Consider the following 25047-nt stretch of genomic DNA (forward strand, 5'->3'; position numbering starts at 1 on the left):
GGGCACTTTTGCCCTCCCAAGGCTCCAGGAAAACCTCTGGAGCCTGGGGAGGGTGAAAAACAGGCCTACCAGGCCCACCAGAAGTTGGGAAATGGGCTGTTTCTGGCCTCCAGAGGTGCAGGGGAGGCAATTTTCCGTCTCTCCAGACATTGAATTATGGGTGTGAGCATTCGTGCAGATGCGATAGCGTGTGTGCATGAATTTTCGGCACTGGAGGGAAAAAAGGTTCGCCATCATTGGTATAGGTATTGTCCTTGCCTTATGACCACAATTGAGACTGCAATTTAAGCAAGACACCTGAGTCAATCAAGTCTGATTTTATAACTTTTCCAGTCATCCATCCAGTGTTCTTTGGAAGTGGGGCAGCATATTGAATGAATGAATGAATGAATTAATTAATTAATTAATGAATGAATGAGTGAGTGAGTGAGTGAGTGAGTGAGTGAGTGAGTGAGTGAATGAATGAATGAATGAGTGAATGGATGAATGAATGAGTGAATGAGTGAGTGAGTGAGTGAGTGAGTGAAGGAAGGAAGGAAGGAAGGAAGGAAGGAAGGAAGGAAGGAATTTTGATTGCAGGGTTATGGGGATACTGTAAAAGGCCATAAGACGAATGAGTTAGTAATCTATAAACTTCAGGCAGAAGGAGATTATAGAACTTAGTGAGAAAGATTCCAAGTAAAAATGCATAAAACGATAATTACGATTTCTTAAGTATGGAAGGAGGGACCAAAAATAGATATTTTAGTCAGAACATCTTTATTGATATAAATTCTAAGGAAAAAGGTTACTGAATGCAGATTCCTTTGTCAGAGCAATTTATTTTTATGATGATAATTTATTTTTATGATCGTATCTACTAGATAGATAGATAGAAAGATGAATGGATGGATGGATGGATGGATGGATGGATAGATAGATAGATAGACAGATGGATAGAAAGAAGATAGATAGATAGATAGATAGATAGATAGATAGATAGATAGATAGATAGATAGATAGATACATAGATAGATTCTGTGGACTTTGAAGATCCAAAACACATATTTTATTGAGCTGTGGTCTCAAAGCATGATAGCTCAACATTTTTGCCCCAAATTTCCACAACTGAGTCAGGTAAGAATCACAAGAATCTGTTATTCCAATTTCTACTTATCCCACTATTAAATCTCCAAGTTTCCCATTTTGTACAAATTTTCCAATAATTGCAAGAAAGATTTGGTTTTTCCCAACAATCACTGATCATCATCAGGTTCAGGAGAAGTTGCATTTCTGCATTCCAGCTTGGTGGTGACACTGTACATAAGAATCCCACCGGCTTCCAAAGAAGGTCCTACAGGGTGGGAACATGAGTCGTTCGTTGTGCATCCTTCGTAAGTATATTTTTCAATGTAATTCACTGGGGATAAGAAAAAAGTGCATATGAGATTCTATAGCATTGCTAGTATCAAGAAATGCAGATTGTTTCTTTGTTATTTGTACTGTTTGGCCTTGATGTTCTTGTTGCCTTTATGGAACCATAAATATCTTTGGAAAACCTCTATTAACTCTTTGGTAAAGTTTCTGCAAATAGATCATTTTGATTTATTTTGTTTTTAAAAGGAGGGAGGGTTGGCGGGAGAGAAGGAAGGAAGAAGGAAAGAAGGAAGGAAGGAAAGAAGGAAGGAAAGAAAGAAAGAAGGAAGGAAGGAAGGAAGGAAGGAAAGATGGTAGGAAGGAAAGAAGGAAGGACGGAAAGAAGGAAGGAAGGAAAGAAGGAAGGAAGGAAGGAAAGAAAGAAAGAAGGAAGGAAGGAAAGAAGGAAGGAAGGAAAAAAGGAAGGAAGGAAGGAAGGAAAGAAGGAAAGAAGGAAGGAAGGAAAGAAAGAAGGAAAGAAGGAAGGATGGAAAGAAGGAAGGAAGGAAAAAAGGAAGGAAGGAAGGAAAGAAGGAAAGAAGGAAGGAAGGAAAGAAGGAAGGAAAGATGGTAGGAAGGAAAGAAGGAAGGACAGAAAGAAGGAAGGAAGGAAAGAAGGAAGGAAGGAAAGAAGGAAAGAAGGAAGGAAGGAAGGAAAGAAGGAAGGAAGGAAAGAAGGAAGGAAAGAAGGAAGGAAGGAAAGAAGGAAGGAAGGAAAAAATGAAGGAAGGAAGGAAGGAAGGAAGGAAAGAAGGAAGGAAGGAAAGAAGGAAGGAAGGAAGGAAAGATGGTAGGAAGGAAAGAAGGAAGGAAGGAAGGAAGGAAGGAAAGAAGGAAGGAAGGAAGGAAATGTCTACTCACAAGCCCTTGTGCTACCATTTAAGGTAAGACATTGGTCCTCTTCACCAACACAGTTTACAGTTTGATTGGCTTCACAATAGTCATCACCTAGTGCAAAGCAGCCTGGACATTGTAACCCATTTGGTTTAAGCGTTTCATAATTTTCCACTGGAGGAAGAAAATATTCCAGTTAGCAAAGTTTCATGATAACCACTAACAACGTCTATCAGACCACTCCAAGTTGACAATCTATTCACAAAGTTGAGTTCAATTCCAGCCTGGATTAGAATTAATGAACCAAAGAATCTTTGCCACAAGCAAGTGTTTGTTTTTTAAAAAAAGCTAGAAAAGGTTGTATTAAGGCACAGATACTTACACAGAAGTGATCCTTCATTACAGACATCAGTCTGGCAACAGTTACGTCTAACTATTTTAAATCTCCCATCTACTGTCGTGGTGCTGGCGAGGCCATCAAAACAATCCTCAGCTTTTGAACATCCCTTGGTTATGAAATGGCTAACCAACGGACTGTCTGCAGAAGAGAATTTAAAAACAGAAGACGAAAACTCAGCATTAAACAAAGTGATGCATATCAATCATGCTCCTTTGGCTGTTGTAGTTTGGAAGAATTATTATTATTATTATTATTATTATTATTATTAATTATTATTATTAATTATTATTACTGTTACTACTATTCCTCTACTATTACTACTATTACTATTACTATACTATTACTATTACTATTACTATTTTTATTTTTCTTATTCTTATTCTTACTCTTACTCTTACTCTTACTCTTACTCTTATTCTTATTATTCTTATTATTACTATTATTACTATTATTACTATTACTACTATTACTACTACTAGTCCTCTACTACTACTACTACTACTACTACTACTACTACTACTATTATTATTACTATTACTACTATCACTATTACTACTATTAATATTACTCGACTACTACTATTACTATTACTATTACTATTACTATTACTATTACTATTACTATTACTATTACTATTATTATTATTATTATTATTATTATTATTATTATTATTATTATTATTATTATTATCAGTACAACACAGCAAACAAGATCACTATGCTGGATTTCATATTTCATCATCAGTCGGGCGCTTCCCAAGCACCTAGGACTGCGTGATGTAGCAGCGAATTATGTTTGCCGATCCCAGTAAAGGAGCCTTTTGCAATTGACAGATGTAGATTTTGTCAATTCCGATGGTTTTCAAGTCTCCGCTGAGATCCTTTGGTACTGCGGCCAGCGTGCCAAGGACCACTGGGACCACTTTCACTGGCTTATGCCAGAGTCGTTGCAGCTCGATTTTCAGATCTTCATATTTCACTAATTTCTCTAACTGCTTCTCCTCAATTCTGCTGTCTCCTGGGATTACAAAGAAGCAGTTGTTGTTGTTGTTGTTGTTGTTGTTGTTGTTGTTATTATTATTATTATTATTATTATTATTATTATTATTATTATTATTTAGACTTCTATGCCGCCCCTCTCCGAGAACCCGGAGCGGCTCACAACATGTAATATAAACAATATGTATACAAATCTAATAGTTTAAAAAAGTAAACTAAAATCCCATTATATAAAAAATAGTCAGTCTACTCAATCACATCCACACATAACATTTAACTTTCAGAGAAGAAGGGGGCATGATCTAGCAGCCCCATGCCTGTCGACATAGATGGTCTTAAGTGTCTTGCGGAAGGTGAGGAGGGTGGGGACAATACGAATCTCCAGAATGAGCTGATTCCAGAGGGTCGGAGCCATCACAGAGAAGGCTCTTCCCCTAGGTCCCGCCAGACGACATTGTCTGGTCGATGGGACGTGGAGAAGGCCAACTCTGTGGGACCTTATCAGCCGCTGGGATTTTTGCGGCAGAAGGCGGTACCGCAAGTAATCTGGTCCGCTGCCAGGTAGCTAAATATAGCTAAATATTTGTGTGTATTTCACTTTATAAAATATATACAATTTTGTTTAGGAGCTCTTAGCACTTCCACTTGTTACTCTGAAAAACCACTAAGGTTAGTTGGGCTGTGAAAGTTTGACCCCAACTCTTAATTTCCGTGGCTGAGTTGCCCTGCTTCTAACCCAGCACATTTCTTACAAAACTTTCGCCAGACCCATCCTCGAATACAGCTCATCTGTTTGGAACCCTTATCGCATCTCAGACATTATCACCCTTGAAACTGTTCAAAGATACTTCACAAGAAAAGCCCTTCATTCCTCCACTCGAAATAGAATATCCTATGAAACTAGACTTACAATCCTGGGTCTTGAAAGCTTAGAACTAAGACGCCTTAAACATGATCTAAGTATTGCCCACAAGATCATATGTTGCAATGTCCTGCCTGTCAAAGGCTACTTCAGCTTCAACCACAACAACACAAGAGCACACAACAGATTCAAGCTTAACATTAACCGCTCCAAACTTGACTGTAAAAAATATGACGTTAGTAATCGGGTTGTTGAAGCGTGGAACTCATTACCGGACTCTGTAGTATCATCCCCTAACCCCCAACATTAGACTATCCACGGTGGACCTCTCCAGATTCCTAAGAGGTCAGTAAGGGGCATACATAAGCGCACTAGAGTGCCTTCCATCCCCTGTCCTATAGTCTCTCCTATATCTCGTATTTCTTCTCTACTATATCGTCTATAACCTTCATTGTGTATTATTATGTATTGGACAAAATAAAATAAAATAAAATAAAATAAAATAAAATAAAATAAAATAAAATAAAATAAAGTAAAGTAAAGTAAAGTAAAGTAAAGTAAAGTAAAGTAAAATAAAATAAAATAAAATAAAATAAAATAAAAAAAATATTAGTTTCTGCAGAGAATAACTGGACATTTTAAACTTCTGCAACTGAGGAAGTACAATAATTTTGATATTCTGGCTCCTAATCCTAGCCTGAATTATTAAACCTCACTGTCTTTCACATAAATATTGACACCGTGGGAGATTTATTTCCCCCCCCCAAAAAAACATTTAAACCCAGGAAACGGCAGAATTTGGAGCTTTTCAGAGCAATGAATTTTGCATTGTGACAAAATAAAGTAAGCGCCTTCTGTTTAGCTTCCAATTTGTGGTAAACATTCAATAGGGCAAAGTGTAGGTTGCTTCACCAGGATATGTGTTGCATTCACCCTTGTCCTCATGTATATATCAATGTCAAGGCAGGTAACTTTAAAAAATTACATCTGGCAAATAACATTGGACTTCTCCTACTGTCCCTTAATGAATCTCTGATAGAAGTCATTGAAGGAAAGTTCCCAATTCAATCATGTTTTAGGATAGCCTAGAGGCTAAATGTTAGCATTTTACTGTTGATTGACAGGTGACATACATCAGCAAAAATTTTGCGACTCTGGAAAGAATGCAGAGAGGAGCAACAAGGATGATTAGGGACTGGAGGGTAAAACCTATTATTATTATTATTATTATTATTATTATTATTATTATTATTAATTTATTTATTTATTGGATTGTATGCCGCCCCTCTCTGGAGACTCGGGGCGGCTAACAGCAACAATAAAACAGTGTACAATAGTAATCTGATATTAGAAATGATTAAAAATCCATTAATATAAAAACCAAACATACGTACATACATACCATGCATAGAATTGTAAAGGCCTAGGGGGAAAGAGGATCACAATTCCCCCATGCCTGGCGGCAGAGGTGGGTTTTAAGTTGCTTACGAAAGGCAAGGAGGGTGGGGGCAGTTCTAATCTCTGGGGGGAGTTGGTTCCAGAGGGCCAGGGCCGCCACAGAGAAGGCTCTTCCCCTGGGTCCTGTCAGGCGACATTGTTTAGTTGACGGGACCCGGAGAAGATCCACTCTGTGGGACCTAACCGGTCGCTGGGATTCGTGCGGCAGAAGGCGGTCCCTGAGATAATCTGGTCCAGTGCCATGAAGGGCTTTATAGGTCATAACCAACACTTTGAATTGTGACCGGAAACTGATCGGCAACCAATGCAGACTGCGGAGTGTTGGAGTAACATGGGCATACTTGGGGAAACCCATGATTGCTCTCGCAGCTGCATTCTGCACGATCTGAAGTTTACGAACATTTTTCAAAGGTATTATCATTATTATTATTATTATTATTATTATTATTATTATTATTATTAATTAGATTTGTATGCCGCCCCTCTCCGAAGACTCGGGGCATCTCACAACAGTAATAAAAATCAAAATCGTAATGGAACAAGTTACATTTTGCTGTGAAGAACAGTTACAGGAACTGGGTATGTCTAGTCCAAAGTTCTTTCTAACTCCGATGGTCTATGTTCTAATAAATGTATACACTATATATTATATAAAACAGTGACACACATGTCCAGGTTATTCCTTGATGGTGCAGAAATCAAGTGATGGGCATGCTTGAGAACAAACTCCGTTTCAACTTACTTATAGTAGAATTAAAAACTGTTGTAGAACAAAATGTTTCCTTTTCTTTGCACTCTACCTCCTTCACAGACCATTTTTCACATTCATTTCGAAGGCCAACGCATTCCTTACACTTTAGAGATGCCCCTACGGATAAAAGACATAGTCATGTCAATGACCAGCGTCAACTTTGTATATTTTGCTATCTTAGCACTTATGTCCGAGATTCCTGTTATAATCTGGTTTACTAAGCATGTCTCTCCTATTGTTTTGTTCTGCAGGGGACCTATGGAAGGTTGGGAGATGAGATCACCATGTGGAAATGTTAGAGAAGTTGAGACTAAGGGAGAGATTCGCCCTCTAAGACCTCTAACATTTTAAGATGATATCTAGATCTTCCCATCTTTTGGTATTTATGCCATAGACCAGATTTAAAAGAAGCCATTTGGAGGCTGACTGAGGCCATTTGTCTGCAAGAACCTAATTTCTGAATGTCTATGAATTCTGAACAACAACACAAGAGCACACAACAGATTTAAACTTAATATTAACCGCTCCAAACTTGACTGTAAAAAATATGACTTCAGTAACCCAGTTGTCGAAGCGTGGAACTCATTACCGGACTCCATAGGGTCATCCCCAAACCCCCAACACTTTACCCTTAGATTATCTACGGTTGACCTATCCAGATTCCTAAGAGGTCAGTAAGGGGCGAGTAGAAGTGCACTAGAGTGCCTTCCGTCCCCTGTCCTATTGCTCTCCTATATCTCCTATACCTTTCTTCTATTCCTATATCTCTTCTTCTATTCTTTCATTGATATGTTCTATTATTTTATCTTCTTTTCTATTATTTCTTAGATATATTTTACTATGAGTATCTCCTCTATAAACTTCATCATGCATTTTACTATGTGTATATAGATATACATATACCCACTAAAACCCTCATTGTGTATTGGACAACATAAATAAATAAAAATAAATGAATAATTATTGATATCAGGGCTGGCTCTTTATTCCTGGTAATGCAGGATTTGGGCACATTTTAGATACGTTTAGACATTTTATTGCTAATATTGTTAAATGAGTTGTACTTCTTGTGGTAATTAATAACTATAGCCATTAAGTGAATGACATGGTTGCTCAGCTGGTATTCCCCTATTGATGCTGCTGGTCAGCAAAGTCACAAATAATGATCATATGTCCCAGGATGCTGCAATGGATATAAACTCAGGCCAGCTGCCTAATGCCCAAATTTTGATATCTGGTTGTGGGAATACTGCAATTGTTGAAGGCTTCGGACCTTTTTCAGTCCTGTTGTAATTTCACATGGCCACTGAACAAATAGATATATGTTATCATATGATATATATTATCCACGATTGACCTCTCCAGGTTCCTACGTGGTCAGTAAGGGGCGTGCATAAGTGCACCAGTGTGCCTTCCGTCCCCTGTCCAATTGTCTCTCCTTATCTCCTTTATCTTTTCTTCCTTTCATATATGTTCTCCAATACTTTTATATCTTTTCTTCTATCCTTTTCTTTATTTATATTACTACATATCTATTCTCTTCGATGTGTATTATGTATTGGACAAAATAAATATATAAAAATAAATTAAAAAAAATAAAATGTCGAGAACGACCTGTAGTAGAACAATTTACCAAAGGCTTCCTTATCCTGCCTGCCCTCCATCCCTTTCCTGAAGTCTCCTGAAATTTATACATCTCCGTTTTAAAGGAATTAAATTCTTACCTGTTGACAAGATGTAGGAGAAGACACAAAGGACAAGAATTCCAGCAGCCCTCATGTTGGTAGAAGTCAACTCCGCTGCCTTTCCCGAAACCACCAATTGCTCAGTTTTGCAACTGGGGAAATGTTTTTGAAGAATCAGCTAAAGGAGGTAGAACATATAATCCAAAATGATTGGCTGGGAGAGATGGTAATCCTAGACAGGAAAGAGGCCAAATTCCACTAGGAAGGATAGCGGGGTTTGTTTTTTTTAAGAAAATATACACAAAATAAACTTTGCTCTGTGGTCAAATGGGGATTTGATCTCTTGTTTACTACATGTCTACACCTTACTCTGTTTTTTTCTTAGGGGCTTAGTCTAACTTCTAAACCCAATTTTGTAACCAAGGACTGGTAAAGTCTGTACATATTAATCAGATAAAAAAGGGCTTTTGTCAGGACATGGGGTCTGTTTTGGGATTTTGTGGAGCCTAGATCAAAACAGATGGAAACAAAGGTCAACTTGGTAGTTGCTCCCTTGGGCGGCATTTCAAGAGGTAGTCTGCGGTCCACTGTTGTTAGATCTTTACATGGAACCTAACTCAGGATTTGATGCCCTCAGCATGTTGATAAATAAACACCCCCAAATGGAAGATACCTCTACGAAAGTTGATTATTAATAATAATAATAATAATAATAATAATAATAATAATAATAATTTATTGGATTTGCATGCCGCCCCTCTACGCAGACTCGGGGTGGCCAACAACAATAATAAACACAGCATGTACAATCCAATAATAAAAAAACAACTAAAAACCCCTATTATAAAACTAAACATACACAAAAACATACCATGCATAACTTGTAATGGCCTAAGGGGAAGAGCTATCTCAACTCCCCCATGCCTGGTGGTATAAATGAGTCTTGGGCAGCATATTAAATGAATGAATGAATGAATGAATGAATGAATGAATGAATGAATGAATGAATGAATGAATTTTGATTGCATGGGTATGGGGATACTGTAAAAGGCCATAAGACGAATGAATTAGTAATCTATAAACTTCAGGCAGAAGGAGATTATAGAACTTAGTCAGAAAGATTCCAAGTGAAAATGCATAAAACGATAATTAGGATTTCTTAAGTATGGAAGGAGGGACCAAAAAGAGCCATTTTAGTCAGAACACCTTTATTGATATAAATTCTAAGGAAAAAGGTTACTGAATGCAGCTTCCTTTGTTACAGTAATTTATTTTTATGATGATATTTATTTTTATGATTGTATCTACTATTCTTCTATTCTATTCTTCTTATACTAATCTCATAATATCCCTCTATTCTCTTATTGATATATTCTACGCTCAAATTTTCACTTCTATTCTTTCTCTAACATATTTTACTCGAGTATAACCTCTATAACCTTCATTGTGTATCATTGTACACTGGACAAAATAGATAATTAGATAGATAAATAGATAGATAGATAGATAGATAGATAGATAGATAGATAGATAGATAGATAGATAGATAGATAATGGAAGATAGATGTGAAATGGATAGATAGATAGATAGATAGATAGATAGATAGATAGAGAGAGAGAGAGAGATGATAGATAGATAGATAGATAGATAGATAGATAGATAGGATAGATAGATAGATAGATAATGGAAGATAGATGATAGATGGATAGAGAGATAGAGAGAGATAGAGAGAGAGAGAGAGAGAGAGAGAGAGAAAGAGAGATAGATAGATAGATAGATAGATCAACATTTTTGCCCCAGATTTCCACAACTGAACCAGATAAGAATCACAAGAATCCATTATTCCAATTTCTACTTATCCCACTATTTAATCTCCAACTTTCCCATTTTATACAAATTTTCCAATAATTGCAAGAAAGATTTGGCTTTTCCCAACTATCACTGATCATCATCAGGTTCAGGAGAAGTTGCATTTCTGCATTCCAGCTTGGTGACACTGTACACAATAATCCCACTGGTTTCCAAAGAAGGTCCTGCAGGGTGGGAACATGAGCCTTTCGTGGTGCATCCTTGGTAAGTGTATTTTTCCATGAAATTAACTGGGAATAAGAAAAAGGTGCATATGAGATTCTATAGCATTGTTAGTATCAAGAAATGCAGATTGTTTCTTTTACTTGAAATTCTTGATTTAGACAACTTACAACTCTGTCATTTCTGTTCCAAAATCATATACCAAAATGTCCTACCTGTTAACAACTACTTCATCTTCAACCGCAACAACACACGAGCACGACATCGATTTAAACTAAATTTTAACCGCTCCAAACTTGACTGCAAAAAATTCAGCAACAGAGTAATGAACGCCTGGAATGCACTACCTGATTCTGTGGTTTCTACTCCTAACTCCAAAACCTTTAACCTTAGACTATGTACAATTGACCTCTCCTCCTTTATAAGAGGCCTGTAAGGGGCGTGCATAAGCGCACCATTGTGCCTACCGTCCCTGTCCTGTTGTCTTCTTTTGTTACTTTTTGTCATTACTTATCTAATGTTTAATTTGTACAAATTATCAGCCTATAATTGTTCGACCAATAACTGAATAAATAAATAAATAAATAAGTAGGTAGGTAGGTAGGTAGGTAAGTAAGTAAGTAAATAAGTAAACAAACAAACAAACAAACAAACAAACAAACAAATAAATGGCCTTGATGTTCTTGTGGCCTTTGGAAACATAAATATCTTTGGAAAACCTTTATTAACTCTTTGATAAAGTTTCTGCAAATAGATCATTTTGATTTATTTTGTTTTTAAAGGGATGGAAGGTTGGAGGGAGGGAAGAAAGGAAGGAAGGAAGGAAGGAAGGAAGAAGGAAGGAAAGAAGGAAGGAAGGAAGGAAGGAAAGAAGGAAGGAAGGAAGGAAGGAAAGAAGGAAGGAAGGAAGGAAGGAAGGAAGGAAGAAGGATGGAAAGAAGGAAGGAAGGAAGGAAGGAAGGAAATGTCTACTCACAAGCCAGTGTGACACCACTTAAGGTAAGACATTGGTCCTCTTCACCAATGCAGCTTACAGTTTGATTGGCTTCACAATAGTCATCACCTAGTGCAAAGCAGCCTGGACATTGTAACCCATTTGGTTTAAGCGTTTCATAATCTTCCACTGGAGGAAGAAAATATTCCAGTTAGCAAAGTTTCATGATAACCACTAACAACGTCTATCAGACTCCTCCAAGTTGACATCCTTTTCACAAAGTTGAGTTCAATTCCAGCCTGGATTAGAATTAAGGAACCAAAGAATCTTTGCAACAAGCAAGTTGTTTCTTTAAAAAAAAAAAGCTAGAAAAGGTTGTATTAAGGCACAGATACTTACACAGAAGCGGTCCTTCATTACAGACATCAGTCTGGCAACAGTTACGTCTAGCTATCTCAAATCTCCCATGTACTGTCGTGGTGCTGGCGAGGCCATCAAAACAGTCCTCAGCTTTTGAACATCCCTTGGTTATGAAATGGCTAACCAACGGACTGTCTGCAGAAGAGAATTTAAAAACAGAAGACGAAAACTCAGCATTAAACAAAGTGATGCATATCAATCAGGCTCTTTTGGCTGTTGTAGTTTGGAAGAATTATTTCAACTTACTTATAGTAGAATTAAAAACTGTTGTAGAACAAAATTCATTGCACTCCACCTCCTTCACAGACCATTCTTCACATCCAGTTCGAATGCCAACGCATTCCTGACACTTTAGAGATGTCACTACAAATAAAAGACATAGTCGCGACAATGGCCAGCGCCAACTTTGTACATTTTGCTATCCTAGCATTTATATCCAAGACTCCTGATATTATCTGGTTTACCAAGCATGTTCTCCCTGTTGTTATTTTCTGCAGGGGACCTGTAGAAGGTTGGGAGATGAGATCAGCGTTTGGAAATGTGAGAAGTTGAGACTAAAGGAGAGATTCGCCCTCTAAGACCTCTAACATTTTAAGATGATATCTGGATCTTCCCATCTTTTGGTATTTATGCCATAGACCAGCTTTAAACATAGAAACATAGAAGACTGACGGCAGAAAAAGACCTCATGGTCCATCTAGTCTGCCCTTATACTATTTTTTTGTATTTTATCTTAGGATGGATCTATGTTTATCCCAGGGATGTTTAAATTCAGTTACTGTGGATTTACCAACCACGGCTGCTGGATGTTTGTTCCAAGGATCTACTACTCTTTCAGTGAAATAATATTTTCTCATGTTGCTTTTGATCTTTCCCCCAACTAACTTCAGATTGTGTCCCCTTGTTCTTCTGTTCACTTTCCTATTAAAAAGACTTCCCTCCTGAACCTTATTTAACCCTTTGACATATTTAAATGTTTCGATCATGTCCCCCCCTTTCCCTTCTGTCCTCCAGACTATACAGATTGAGTTTATGAAGTCTTTCCTGATCAGTTTTATGCTTAAGACCTTCCACCATTCTTGTAGCCCGTCTTTGGACCCGTTCAATTTTGTCAATATCTTTTTGTAGGTGAGGTCTCCAGAACTGAACACAGTATTCCAAATGTGGTCTCACCAGAGCTTTATAGAGCGGGATCACAATCTACCTCTTCCTGCTTGTTATACCTCTAGCTATGCAGCCAAGCATCCTACTTGCTTTTCCTACCGCCCGACCACACTGCTCACCCATTTTGAAATTGTCAGAGAAGCCATTTGTATGCTGACTACGGCCATTTTTCTGCAAGAACCTAAATTCTGAATGTCTATGAATTCTGAATAATTATTGATATCAACGCTGGCTCTTTATTCCTGGTAATGCAGGATTTGGGCACACTTTAGATACGTTTAGACATTTTATTGCTAATATTGTTAAATGAGTTGTACTTCTCGTGGTAGTTTATAACTATAGCCATTGTGAACCACATGGTTGTTCAGGAAATTTTCCTTCCTGTATTGATGCTGCTGGTCAGAAAAGCCACAAATGGTGATCATATGCCCCAGGACGCTGCAATGGATATAAAGTCATTCCAGCTGCCTAATGCCCAAATTTTGATATCTGGTTGTGGGAATACGGCAATTGTTGAAGGCATTTGGACCAATTGTAAGTCACCTGTTGTAACTTCACATGGCCACTGAACAAATAGATATATGTTATCATATGATATATATTATCCACAATTGACCTCTCCAGGTTCCTAAGAGGTCAGTAAGGGGCGTGCATAAGTGCACCAGTGTGCCTTCCGTCCCCTGTCCAATTGTCTCTCCTTATCTCATTTATCTTTTCTTCCTTTCATATATGTTCTTCTATATTTTTATATCTTTTCTTCTATCATTTATATTACTACATATCTATTCTCTTCAATGTGTATTATGTATTGGAGGAAATAAATATATAAAAATAAATAAATAAAAATAAAATGTCGAGAATGACCTGTAGTAGAACAATTTAGTATAGAAGTATAGTATAGAATTTTTTATTGGCCAAGTGTGATTGGACACACAAGGAATTTGTCTTGGTGCATATGCTCTCAACGTACATAAAATAAAATATACATATTACCAGAGGCTTCCTCATCCTGCCTGCCTTCCATCCCTTTCCTGAAGTCTCCTGAAATTTCTATGTCTCCGTTTTAAGGGAATTAAATTCTTACCTGTTGACAAGATGGAGGAGAAGACACAAAGGACAAGAATTCCAGCAGCCCTCATGTTGGTCGAAGTCAACTCCGCTGCCTTTCCCGAAGCCACCAATTGGTCAGTTTTGCAACTGGGGAGATGTTTTTGAAGAATTAGATGGAGGAGGTGGAACATAGAATCCAAAATGATTGGTTGGCAGAGATGGTAATTTTAGGCAGGGCAGAAGCCAAATTCCGCTAGGAAAGATAGCGGGGCTTGCTTGTTTTTTGGAAAATATACACAAAATAAACTTTGCTCTGTGGTCAAATGGGGATTTGATCTCTTGTTTACTACATGTCTACATCTTACTCTGGTTTTTCTTAGGGGCTTAATCTAACCTCTAAAGCCAATTTTGTAACCAAGGACTGGTAAAGTCCGTACACATTAATCAAATAAAAAAGGGGTTTTGTCAGGACATGGGGTCAGTTTTGGGATTTTGTGAAGCCTAGATGGCTTCATGGCACTGGACCAGATTATCTCAGGGACCGTCTTCTGCTGCACGAATCCCAGCGACCAGTTAGGTCCCACAGAGTGGATCTTCTCCGGGTCCCGTCAACTAAACAATGTCGCTTGGCGAGACCCAGGAGAAGAGCCTTCTCTGTGGCGGCCCCGGCCCTCTGGAACCAACTCCCCCCAGAGATTAGAATTGCCCCCACCCTCCTTGCCTTTCGTAAGCTCCTTAAAACCCACCTCTGCCATCAGGCATGGGGGAATTGAGATCCTCTTTCCCCCAGGCCTTTACAATTCTATGCATGGTATGTATGTATGTATGTATGTATGTCTGGTTTTTATATTAATGGGTTTTTAATCGTTTTTAGTATTAAATTACTATTGTACACTGTTTTATTGTTGTTGTTAGCCACCCTGAGTCTCCGGAGAGGGGCGGCATACAAATCCAATAAATAAATAAATGAATGAATGAATGAATGAATGAATGAATGAATAAATAAAAAACAGATGGACAGGAAGGTCAACTTGGTAGTTGCTCCCTTGGGCGGCATTTCAAGAGGAATCTGCTGTCCACTGTTGTTAGATCTTTACGTGGAACCTAACTCAGGATTTGATGCCCTCAGCATGTTGATAAATAAACACCCCCAAATGGAAGATACCTCTATGAAAGTTGATATATGCTACAAAAAACCACCCAAGAGAAAGAAGAATGCAAAAAAAATGCCACATGTGTCCAAAATATGTCCACAATACCTGCCTGGAAATAAACAAAAATATAGCTAATTTCCTACAAAAATCTCCCACATTTCTTTATTTCTGTCCATCATGTCTTCCTATACTGAATGATTTAATTACCACGTCTGATCAATTCCAAACTTTAGAAACAAGCATAACATCACAAAAAGAATACATAAATTCCATAGAGGCATGCGTAGAAGCATGTTTCACATCTTTCACACTCCGTGGTGTCAACCCCCAACATTTTCCCCTTAGACTTTCCACGAATGACCTCTCCAGATTCCTTAGAGGTCAGTAAGGGGCGAGCATAATTGCACTAGTGTGCCTTCCGTCCCCTGTCCAATTGTCTCTCGTATATTTTATATATCTTGTCTTCCATTCATATATCCTTTCCTCTACTCTTCATTGATGTATTCTATTCTCATATCTCTTCTTCTATCCCTTCCCTGATATTTACTACTACATGTTTTTATTCTTTTTAACTTTCAATTTGTATTGGACAAAATAAATAAAATAATAAATAAAATAATAAATAAAATAATTAAAATAATTAAAATAATTAAAATAAATAAAATAAATAAAATAAATAAAATAAATAAAATAAATAAAATAAATAAAATAAATAAAATAAATAAAATAAATAAAATAAATAAAATAAAATAAATAGAAACATAGAAACCTAGAAGACTGACGGCAGAAAAAGACCTCATGGTCTATCTAGTCTGCCCTTATACTATTTCCTGTATTTTATCTTACAATGGATATATGTTTATCCCAGGCATGTTTAAATTCAGTTACTGTGGATTTACCAACCACATCTGCTGGAAGTTTGTTCCAAGGATCTACTACTCTTTCAGTGAAATAATATTTCCTCACGTTGCTTTTGATCTTTCCCCCAACTAACCTCAGATTGTGTCCCCTTGTTCTTGTGTTCACTTTCCTATTAAAAACACTTCCCTTCTGAACCTTATTTAACCCTTTAACATATTTAACCCTTTAACATTTTTAAATGTTTCGATCATGTCCCCCCTTTTCCTTCTGTCCTCCAGATTATACAGATTGAGTAAATAAATAAAATAAATAAAATAAATAAAATAAATAAAATAAATAAAATAAATAAAATAAATAAAATAAATAAAATAAATAAAATAAATAAAATAAATAAAATAAATAAAATAAATAAAATAAATAAAATAAATAAATAAAATAAATAAAATAAATAAAATAAATAAAATAAATAAAATAAATAAAATAAATAAAATAAATAAAATAAATAAAATAAATAAAATAAATAAAATAAATAAAATAAATAAAATAAATAAAATAAATAAAATAAATAAAATAAATAAAATAAATAAAATAAATAAAATAAATCTTTGGATAAAAAAAAGACAGTCCAGAGAAATGGAAATTCAAATATTCAAAATCATACTCTGCCTGTGTGAGATCAAGTTTAGCTATCAAAACAAGACTGGCTAAGGTTTCCTTTCATATTCTGGAGGGCATCATTTGCCTGCATAGCTTGTATTGAGCGGAAGGCTTCAAATATAGGATAGGTCAGTGATGGCAAACCTATGGCACCGGCATCACAAGTGGCATGTGGAGCTATATCTGCTGGCACATGAGCCGTTGCCTTAGCTCAGTTCCAGAATTCATGTGCTCACTGGCCAGCTGATTTTCGGCTCACATGGAGGCTCTGGGATGACATTTTCAGCTTCCAGAGGGCCTCTGGGTGGGTGTTTTTGCCCTCCCAAGGCACCAGGAAAACCTGGAGCCTGCGGAGGGTGAAAAACAGTCCTATAAAACCCACCAGAAGTTGACAAATGGGTTGTTTCTGGCCTCCAGAGGTGCAGGGGAGGCAATTTTCCCTCTCTCCAGGCATTGAATTATGGGTGTGAGCATTCGCGCAGACGCGATAGCGTGTGTGCATGAAATTTCGGCACCGGAGGGAAAAAAGGTTCACCATCACTGCTATAGGTATTGTCCTTGCCTTATGACCACAATTGAGACTCACCGGCCAGCTGATATTGGAGGCTCTGGGATGACATTTTTGGCTTCCAGAGGGCCTCCGGGGGGGCGTTTTTGACCTCCCCAGGCTCCTGGAGCCTGGGGAGGGTGAAAAACAGGCCTACCAGGCCCACCAGAAGTTAGGAAATGGGCTGTTTCTGGCCTCCAGAGGTGCAGGGGAGGCAATTTTCCCTCTCTCCAGCCATTGAATTATGGGTGTGGGCACTCGCGCAGACGCGATAGCGTGTGTGCATGAAATTTCGGCACCGGAGGGAAAAAAGGTTCACCATCACTGCTATAGGTATTGTCCTTGCCTTATGACCACAATTGAGACTGCAATTTAAGCAAGACACCTGAGTCAATCAAGTCTGATTTTATAACTTTTCCAGTCATGGGTGTGATTCATCCTTCCAGCGTTCTTTGGAAGTGGGGCAGCATATTGAATGAATGAATGAATGAATGAATGAAGGAAGGAAGGAAGGAAGGAAGGAAGGAATTTTGATTGCATGGGTATGGAGATACTGTAAAAGGTCATAAGACAAATGAATTAGTAATCTATAAACTTCAGGCAGAAGGATATTATAGATATTATAGAAAGATTCCAAGTGAAAATGCATAAAACGATAATTACGATTTCTTAAGTACGGAAGGAGGGACCAAAAAGAGCCATTTTAGTCAGAACACCTTTATTTATATAAATTCTAAGGAAAAAAGTTACAGAATGCAGATTCCTTTGTTACCGTAATATATTTTTATGATGATATTTATTTTTGTGATCGTATCTACTATTCTTCTATTCTATTCTTCTTATACTAATCTCATAATATCCCTCTATTCTCTTATTGATATATTCTACGCCCAAATTTTCACTTCTATTCTTTCTCTAACATATTTTACTCGAGTATAACCTCTATAACCTTCATTGTGTATTGTTGTTCATTAGACAAAATAGATAGATAGATAGATAGATAGATAGATAGATAGATAGATTGATAGAAGATAGATAGGTAGATAGATAGAAGATAGATAGATAGATATAGATAGATAGATAGATAGATAGAGGATAGATAGAAGATAGATAGAAGATAGATAGATAGATAGATAGATAGATAGATAGATAGATAGGTAGGTAGGTAGATGATAGGTAGATAGATAGATAGATAGAAGATAGATAGATAGATAGATAGATAGAAGATAGATAGATGATAGATAGATAGATAGAAGATAGATAGAAGATAGATAGATAGATAGATAGATAGATAGATAGATAGATAGATAGATAGATAGATGATAGATAGATAGATAGATTCTGTGGACTTTGAAGATCCAAAACACATATTTTATTGAGCTGTGGTCTCAAAGCATGATAGCTCAACATTTTTGCCCCAAATTTCCATAACTGAAACAGGTAAGAATCACAAAAATCCATTATTCCAATTTCTACTTATCCCACTATTTAATCTCCAACTTTCCCATTTTGTATTGATTTTCCAATAATTGCAAGAAAGATGTGGCTTTTCCCAGCTATCACTGATCATCATCAGGTTCAGCAAAAGTTGCATTTCTGCATTCCACTTTGGTAACATTGTACACAATAATCCCACCGGTTTCCAAAGAAGGTCCTATAGGGTGGGAACATGTGTTCTTCGTCGTGCATCCTTGGTAAGTGTACTTTGCAGCAAAATTAACTGGGGATAAGAAAAAGGTGCATATGAGATTCTACAGCATTGTTAGTATCAAGTAATGCAGATTGTTTCTTTGTTATTTGTACTGTTTGGCCTCCGATGTTCTTGTGGCCATCAGGGAAATATAAAGATCTTTGGAAAACCTGCATTAACTGATAAGGTTTCTCCAAATAGATCATTTTGCTTGATTTATGTTTTAAATTGAGGGAGGGAGGGAGGGAAGGAAGGGAGGAAGGAAAGAAAGAAGGAAGGAAAGATGGAAGGAAGGAGGGAAGGAAGGAAAGAAGGAAGGAAAGAAGGAAAGAAGGAAGGAAAGAAGGAAGGAAGGAAGGAAGGAAGGAAAGAAGGAAGGAAGGAAGGAAAGAAGGAAGGAAGGAAGGAGGGAAGGAAAGAAGGAAGGAAGGAATAAAAGAAGGAAATAAGGAAGGGGAGGGAAGGGAAGAAGGAAGGAAGGAAAAAAGGAAAGAAGGAAGGAAAAAAGGAAAGAAGGAAGGAAAGAAGGAAGGAAAGAAGGAAAGAAGGAAAGAGGGAAGGAAGGAAAGAAGGAAGGAAGGGAAGAAGAAAGGAAGGAGGGAAGGAAAGAAGGAAGGAAGGAAGGAAGGAAGGAATGTCTACTCACAAGTCAGTGTGCTACCAGTTAAGGTAAGACATTGGTCCTCTTCGCCAGCACAGTTTACAGTTTGATTGGCTTCACAATAATCCGCATCTAGTGCAAAGCAGCCTGGGCATTGTAACCTACGGGTACTTAATTCACGCGTTTCATAACGTGCCACTGTAGAAAGCAAATACTGTATTCCAGTTAGCAAAATTTCATGATAACCACTAACCCTTTTAATGTCTATCTCAGCCTCCTCCAAGTTGACATTCTTTTTACATACGTGAGTTCAATTCCATCCTAGATGCAATCAAAGAACTGAAGAATCTTTGCAAAAAACAAGATTTAATTTTAAAAAAAAAAACCCTAGAAAAGGTTGTATTGATGCACAGATACTTACAGTCAAACTGTTCTGCATTACAGAGATCAGACTGGCAACAGATACGTCTAAGGTTTTGAAATCTACCCTCTACTGTTGTGGTGCTCAGGCGGTCAAGTAAACAATCCTTAGGTTTTGAACATTCCTTGAGTATTATTACATCGACATCGAAAAGATTGTCTGCAGAAGAGAATTTAAAAACGGAAGATGAAAACTAAGCATTAAACAAAGTGAGGGTAAAACCTATGAAGAACAGCTGAAAGAATGAGGTGGCTGGATGGAGTCACTGAAGCAGTAGGCATGAGCTTAAATGGGCTTTAGAGCAGTGGTTCTGAAACCTGGGGGTCTAATGTGAGCTGTGGATCGAGGAGGACGCCCAAGTTGCGGACCCTCTCTCAGGGGGTCAATGATTCTCCCCCCAGGGTAATGGACGCCCTTTGGGGGTCGAACGACCATTTCATTTAAAAAATAAAGTTTATTAATTAACAAAGGGTAAATGGGGAAAGGAAAGGAGGAGTACATAAATTTAAAAAAGAGATAAGAGTATTTCTTACATGGTATTGTGTTTTGACGTATATAACTTACAGTATAACAAAAATTTCAATGCTCACATTTATATCTTATTACTATCAATACTTCATTTTTCTAACTTATCTTATTATTTAAAAGGTAGTAATGAGTAGTGATAAGGATAGTAAGAGACATATTTATTAAAAAGTAGTTAGGGAAATAGATTTACAATTGTATAAAGTATTTGTAAAATAATAATTATAGATAAAAAAAATAGATAAAAATAAATATTATTTAATGGTGCATATATTGACCGCAACTAGAATGGCAATAGCACAATGCTGGAAGCAACCCAATCCTCCTGAAGAATCACTAATACTTAAAAAAAATTTGGACTGGGCAGAATCTGATGCTTTAACCCTTAAATTAAAAAATAAAGAAGACTCCGATTATTATAAAACATGGAATTCTTTTTATGATTGGTTTAAAAGGAGAAATAAGAGTTTACATTAAAATAGAACAATAACAATATTTCTTTTTCTTTTCTGATATAACAGATTAAATATGATATATATACAGTGCTTTGTTATAATAAAATTTGTATGAAGTTAAATCAATCAATTAGGATTGTACAGAAGGCAGGTAAGAAAATAACAACAACAAAAAGGACATTGATAACCAAAAGGAATAACAGTGAATACCGATTGTTTCTTCACCAGAAAATAAATTGATGCTAGAAGTCAGTGGAACAGCTTGCCACCAGACCTTGTGGGTGCTCCAACACTGGAGGCTTTTAAGGAGAAACTGAACTGCCATTTGTCTGAAATGATATAGTGTCTCCTGCTTGAGCATTGGGTTAGACTAGAAGACCTCCAAGGTCCCTTCTAACTCTAATGGTCTATGTTGCAATAAATGTATACAGTACATGTTATACCAAAAACGAGACACATGTCCCCGTTCTTCCTTGATGGTGCAGAAATCAAGTGATGGGCATCGCTTGAGAACAAACTCCATTTCAACTCACCTATAGTTGAATTAAAAATTGTTGTAGAACAAAATGTTTCCTTTTTTTTGCAGGTCGCCACCCTCACAGTCCCTTCTGGACAGCCAGATCCAAAGCTGACACATTTCTCACACCTTAGAGATGTCACTACAGATAAAAGACATAGTCACGTCAATGATCAGCATCAACTTTGTATATTTTGCTATCTTAGCATTTATGTCCGAGATTCCTGTTATAATCTGGTTTACTAAGCATCTCTCTCCTATTGTTTTCTCCTGCAGAGGACCTGTGGAAGGGTGGGAGATGAGATCACCGTGTGGAAAAGGAAGAGAAGTTGAGATCAAGGGAGAGATTCATTATCTCAGACCTCTAACATTTTCATATGAAACCTGGATCTTCCCATCTTTTGGTATTTATGCCATAGACCAGATTTTAAAGAAGCCACTTGGATGCTGGCTGAGGCCATTTGTCTGCAAGAAACTAATTTCTGAATGTCTGTGAATTCTGAATAATTGTTGATATCAGGGCTGGCTCTTTATTCCTGGTAATGCAGGATTTGGGCACATTTTAGATATATTTAGACATTTTATTGCTAATATCATTAAGTGAGTTGTACTTCTCACGGTAGTTAATAACTATAACCATTAAGTGAATGACATGGTGGCTCAGCTGGTATTCCCCTATTGATGCTGCTGGTCAGCAAAGTCACAAATAATGATGATATGTCCCAGGACACTGCAATGGATGTAAACTCAGGCCAGCTGCCTAATGCCCAAATTTTGATATCCGGTTGTGGGTATACGGCAATTGTTGAAGGCATTTGGACCATTTGTAAGTCACCTTTCTCAGTGCTGTTGTCACTTCACATGGCCACTGAACAAACAGACATAAGTCAAGAACGACCTGTAGTAGAACAATTTACCAGTGGCTTCCTCATCATGCCTGCCTTCCGTCCCTTTCCTGAAGTCTCCTGAAATTTCTATATTTCTGTTTTAAGGGAATTAAATTCCTTACCTGTTGACAAGATGCAACAGAAGACACAAAAGACAAGAATTCCAGCAGCCCTCATGTTGGTAGAAGTCAACTCCACTTCCTTTCCTGAAGCCACCAATTGCATAGCTTTGCAACGGGGGAAATGTTTTTAAAGACCTCGCTGGAGGAGGTGGAACGCAAGATTCCAAATGATTGGCTGGCAGAGAGGGTCATCTCAGGCATGGCAGAAGTCAAATTCCATTAGGAAAGATAGTGGCTTTCTTAGAAAATATACCCAAAACAAACTAACCAAGGACTGGTAAAGTCTGCAGCCATTAATCAATAAAAAAGGACATTGAGTAACATGGGGTCTGTTTTGGGATTTTGTGAAGCCTAGATCAAAACAGATGGAAACAAAGGTCAACTTGGTAGCTGCTCTCTGGTGTGGCACTTCAAAATATAGTCCTCTGTCCACTGTAGTTAGATCTTTATATGGAACTTAACTTAGGATGCTCTCAGTATGTTGATTGGAGGCTGTTGGGGTCTGGATTGGTGTCAACAGACTCAAACTCAACCCTGATATGACGGAGTGGCTGTGGGTTTTGCCTCCAAAGGACAATCCCATCTGTCCATCTATTACCCTGGAGGGGGAATCACTAACCCCCTCAGAGAGGGTCCGCAACTTGGGCGTCCTTCTCGATCCAAAGCTCACATGGTATGCTTGTAGGTATGAGTGGTTCTTTAAATTGGGGTTTTTTAGATTATTTTTAATATTAGATTTGTTTACATTGTCTTTTTATATTGTTGTTAGCCGCCCCGAGTCTTTGGAGAGGGGCGGCATGCAAATCTAATAAATACAAATACAAAACTATATTACAAACTTAACAAACTCGACAATTCATTGAGCAATTATAGCAAGGTCAGTTGTAATTTGGGGCAAAATTCCCTTAACCTGCAAGCTACGTTTTGGCAGTTTGAATCTCACCTGGTTCAAATTCGACTTAGACTTCCATCCTTCCTGGAGTCCTTTGGGAATGGGGCGGCAAATTAATTGAGCCGAGGGGGGGGGGGGGTAGAGTGCACTACTGCAGGCCACTAAAGCTGACTGCTAGATCTGCAGGTCAGCGGTTCAAATCTCATCACCGGCTCAAGGTTGACTCAGCCTTCCATCCATCCGAGGTGGGTCAAATGAGAGTCCGGATTTGTGGGGGCAATAGGTTGGCTCTGTTAAAAAGGGCTATAGTTAACATGTCGTAAGCTGCCCTGAGTCTAAGAAGAAGGGCAGCATAAAAAAACCCGAATGAATGAATGAATGAATGAATGAATGAATGAATATTGATTGCATGGTTATGAGGATACTGTAAAAGGCCATAAGGCAAACGAATTAGTAGAAACATAGAAACATAGAAGACTGACGGCAGAAAAAGACCTCATGGTCCATCTAGTCTGCCCTTATACTATTTCCTGTATTTTATCTTACAATGGATCTATGTTTATCCCAAGCATGTTTAAATTCAGTGACTGTGGATTTACCAACCACGTCTGCTGGAAGTTTGTTCCAAGGATCTACTACTCTTTCAGTGAAATAATATTTTCTCATGTTGCTTTTGATCTTTCCCCCAACTAACTTCAGATTGCGTCCCCTTTTTCTTGTGTTCACTTTCCTATTAAAAACACTTCCCTCCTGAACCTTATTTAACCCTTTAACATATTTAACGGATTAAATAAGGTTCAGGAGGGAAGTGTTCTATAAACTTCAGGCAGAAGGAGATTGTAGAATTTAGTGAGAAAGATTCCAAGTGAAAATGCATAAAACGATAATTACGATTTCTTAAGTATGGAAGGAGGGACCAAAAAGAGCTATTTTAGTCAGAACATCTTTATTGATATAAATTCTAAGGAAAAAGGTTACTGAATGCAGATTCCTTTGTCAGAGCAATTTATTTTTATGATGATAATTTATTTTTATGATCATATCTAATAGATAGATAGATAGATAGATAGATAGATAGATAGATGATAGATAGATAGATAGATAGATAGATAGATAGATGAATGGATGGATGGATGGATGGATGGATGGATAGATAGATAGACAGATGGATAGGAAGATAGATAGATAGATAGATAGATAGATAGATAGATAGATAGATAGATAGATAGATAGATAGATAGATAGATTCTGTGGTCTCAAAGCACGATAGCTCAACATTTTTGCCCCAAATTTCCACAACTGAAACAGGTAAGAATCACAAAAATCCATTATTCCAATTTCTACTTATCCCACTATTTAATCTAAGACCATTTGCCTGCAAGAAACTAATTTCTGAATGTCTATGAATTCTGAATAATTATTGATGTTAGGGCTGGCTCTTTATTCCTGGTAATGCAGCATTTGGGCACATTTTAGATACGTTTAGACATTTTATTGCTAATATTGTTAAATGAGTTGTACTTCTCATGGTAGTTAATAACTGCAGTCATTAATTAAACCACATGGTTGTTCAGGACATTGTCTTTCCTCTATTGATGCTGCTGGTCAGCAAAGTCACAAATAATGATCGTATGTCCCAGGATGTTGCAATGGAAATAAACTATGCTATCTTAGCATTTATGTCCGAGATTCCTGTTATAATCTGGTCTGCAAGAACCTAATTTCTGAATGTCTA

The 25047-nt window shown here is 37.3% G+C and overlaps 3 protein-coding genes across 3 annotated transcripts in view; all 3 read right to left on the bottom strand.

The window, feature by feature from the left end:
- Positions 1 to 742: 742 nt before the first annotated feature.
- Positions 743 to 9002, bottom strand: LOC139174538 (phospholipase A2 inhibitor NAI-like). Its single transcript, XM_070764983.1, has 5 exons — positions 8423 to 9002; positions 6690 to 6815; positions 2612 to 2767; positions 2257 to 2403; positions 743 to 1399 (listed from the first exon to the last, which is right to left on the bottom strand). The coding sequence occupies exons 1-5, from the start codon at positions 8475 to 8477 to the stop codon at positions 1236 to 1238; spliced, it is 648 nt and encodes a 215-aa protein (XP_070621084.1). The 5' UTR covers positions 8478 to 9002; the 3' UTR covers positions 743 to 1235.
- Positions 9003 to 9574: 572 nt separating this feature from the next.
- On the bottom strand, positions 9575 to 14127 carry LOC139174537 (phospholipase A2 inhibitor NAI-like). Its single transcript, XM_070764982.1, has 5 exons — positions 14018 to 14127; positions 12016 to 12132; positions 11749 to 11904; positions 11392 to 11538; positions 9575 to 10483 (listed from the first exon to the last, which is right to left on the bottom strand). The coding sequence occupies exons 1-5, from the start codon at positions 14070 to 14072 to the stop codon at positions 10323 to 10325; spliced, it is 636 nt and encodes a 211-aa protein (XP_070621083.1). The 5' UTR covers positions 14073 to 14127; the 3' UTR covers positions 9575 to 10322.
- A 3776-nt stretch (positions 14128 to 17903) lies between these two features.
- LOC139174328 (phospholipase A2 inhibitor and Ly6/PLAUR domain-containing protein-like) overlaps positions 17904 to 25047 on the bottom strand; it is a 7990-nt gene continuing 846 nt past the window's right edge. The window contains exons 2-7 of the mRNA XM_070764625.1: positions 22620 to 22771; positions 22421 to 22544; positions 21428 to 21553; positions 19915 to 20073; positions 19539 to 19691; positions 17904 to 18922 (exon numbers count right to left, since the gene is read on the bottom strand). Coding sequence (XP_070620726.1) covers positions 18762 to 18922; positions 19539 to 19691; positions 19915 to 20073; positions 21428 to 21553; positions 22421 to 22544; positions 22620 to 22771 — 875 coding nt within the window. The 3' untranslated portion in view covers positions 17904 to 18761. The remainder of the gene's footprint in view (positions 18923 to 19538; positions 19692 to 19914; positions 20074 to 21427; positions 21554 to 22420; positions 22545 to 22619; positions 22772 to 25047) is intronic.

The sequence above is a fragment of the Erythrolamprus reginae genome, chromosome 11, assembly GCF_031021105.1.
Source record: "Erythrolamprus reginae isolate rEryReg1 chromosome 11, rEryReg1.hap1, whole genome shotgun sequence".
NCBI lineage: Eukaryota > Metazoa > Chordata > Lepidosauria > Squamata > Dipsadidae > Erythrolamprus > Erythrolamprus reginae.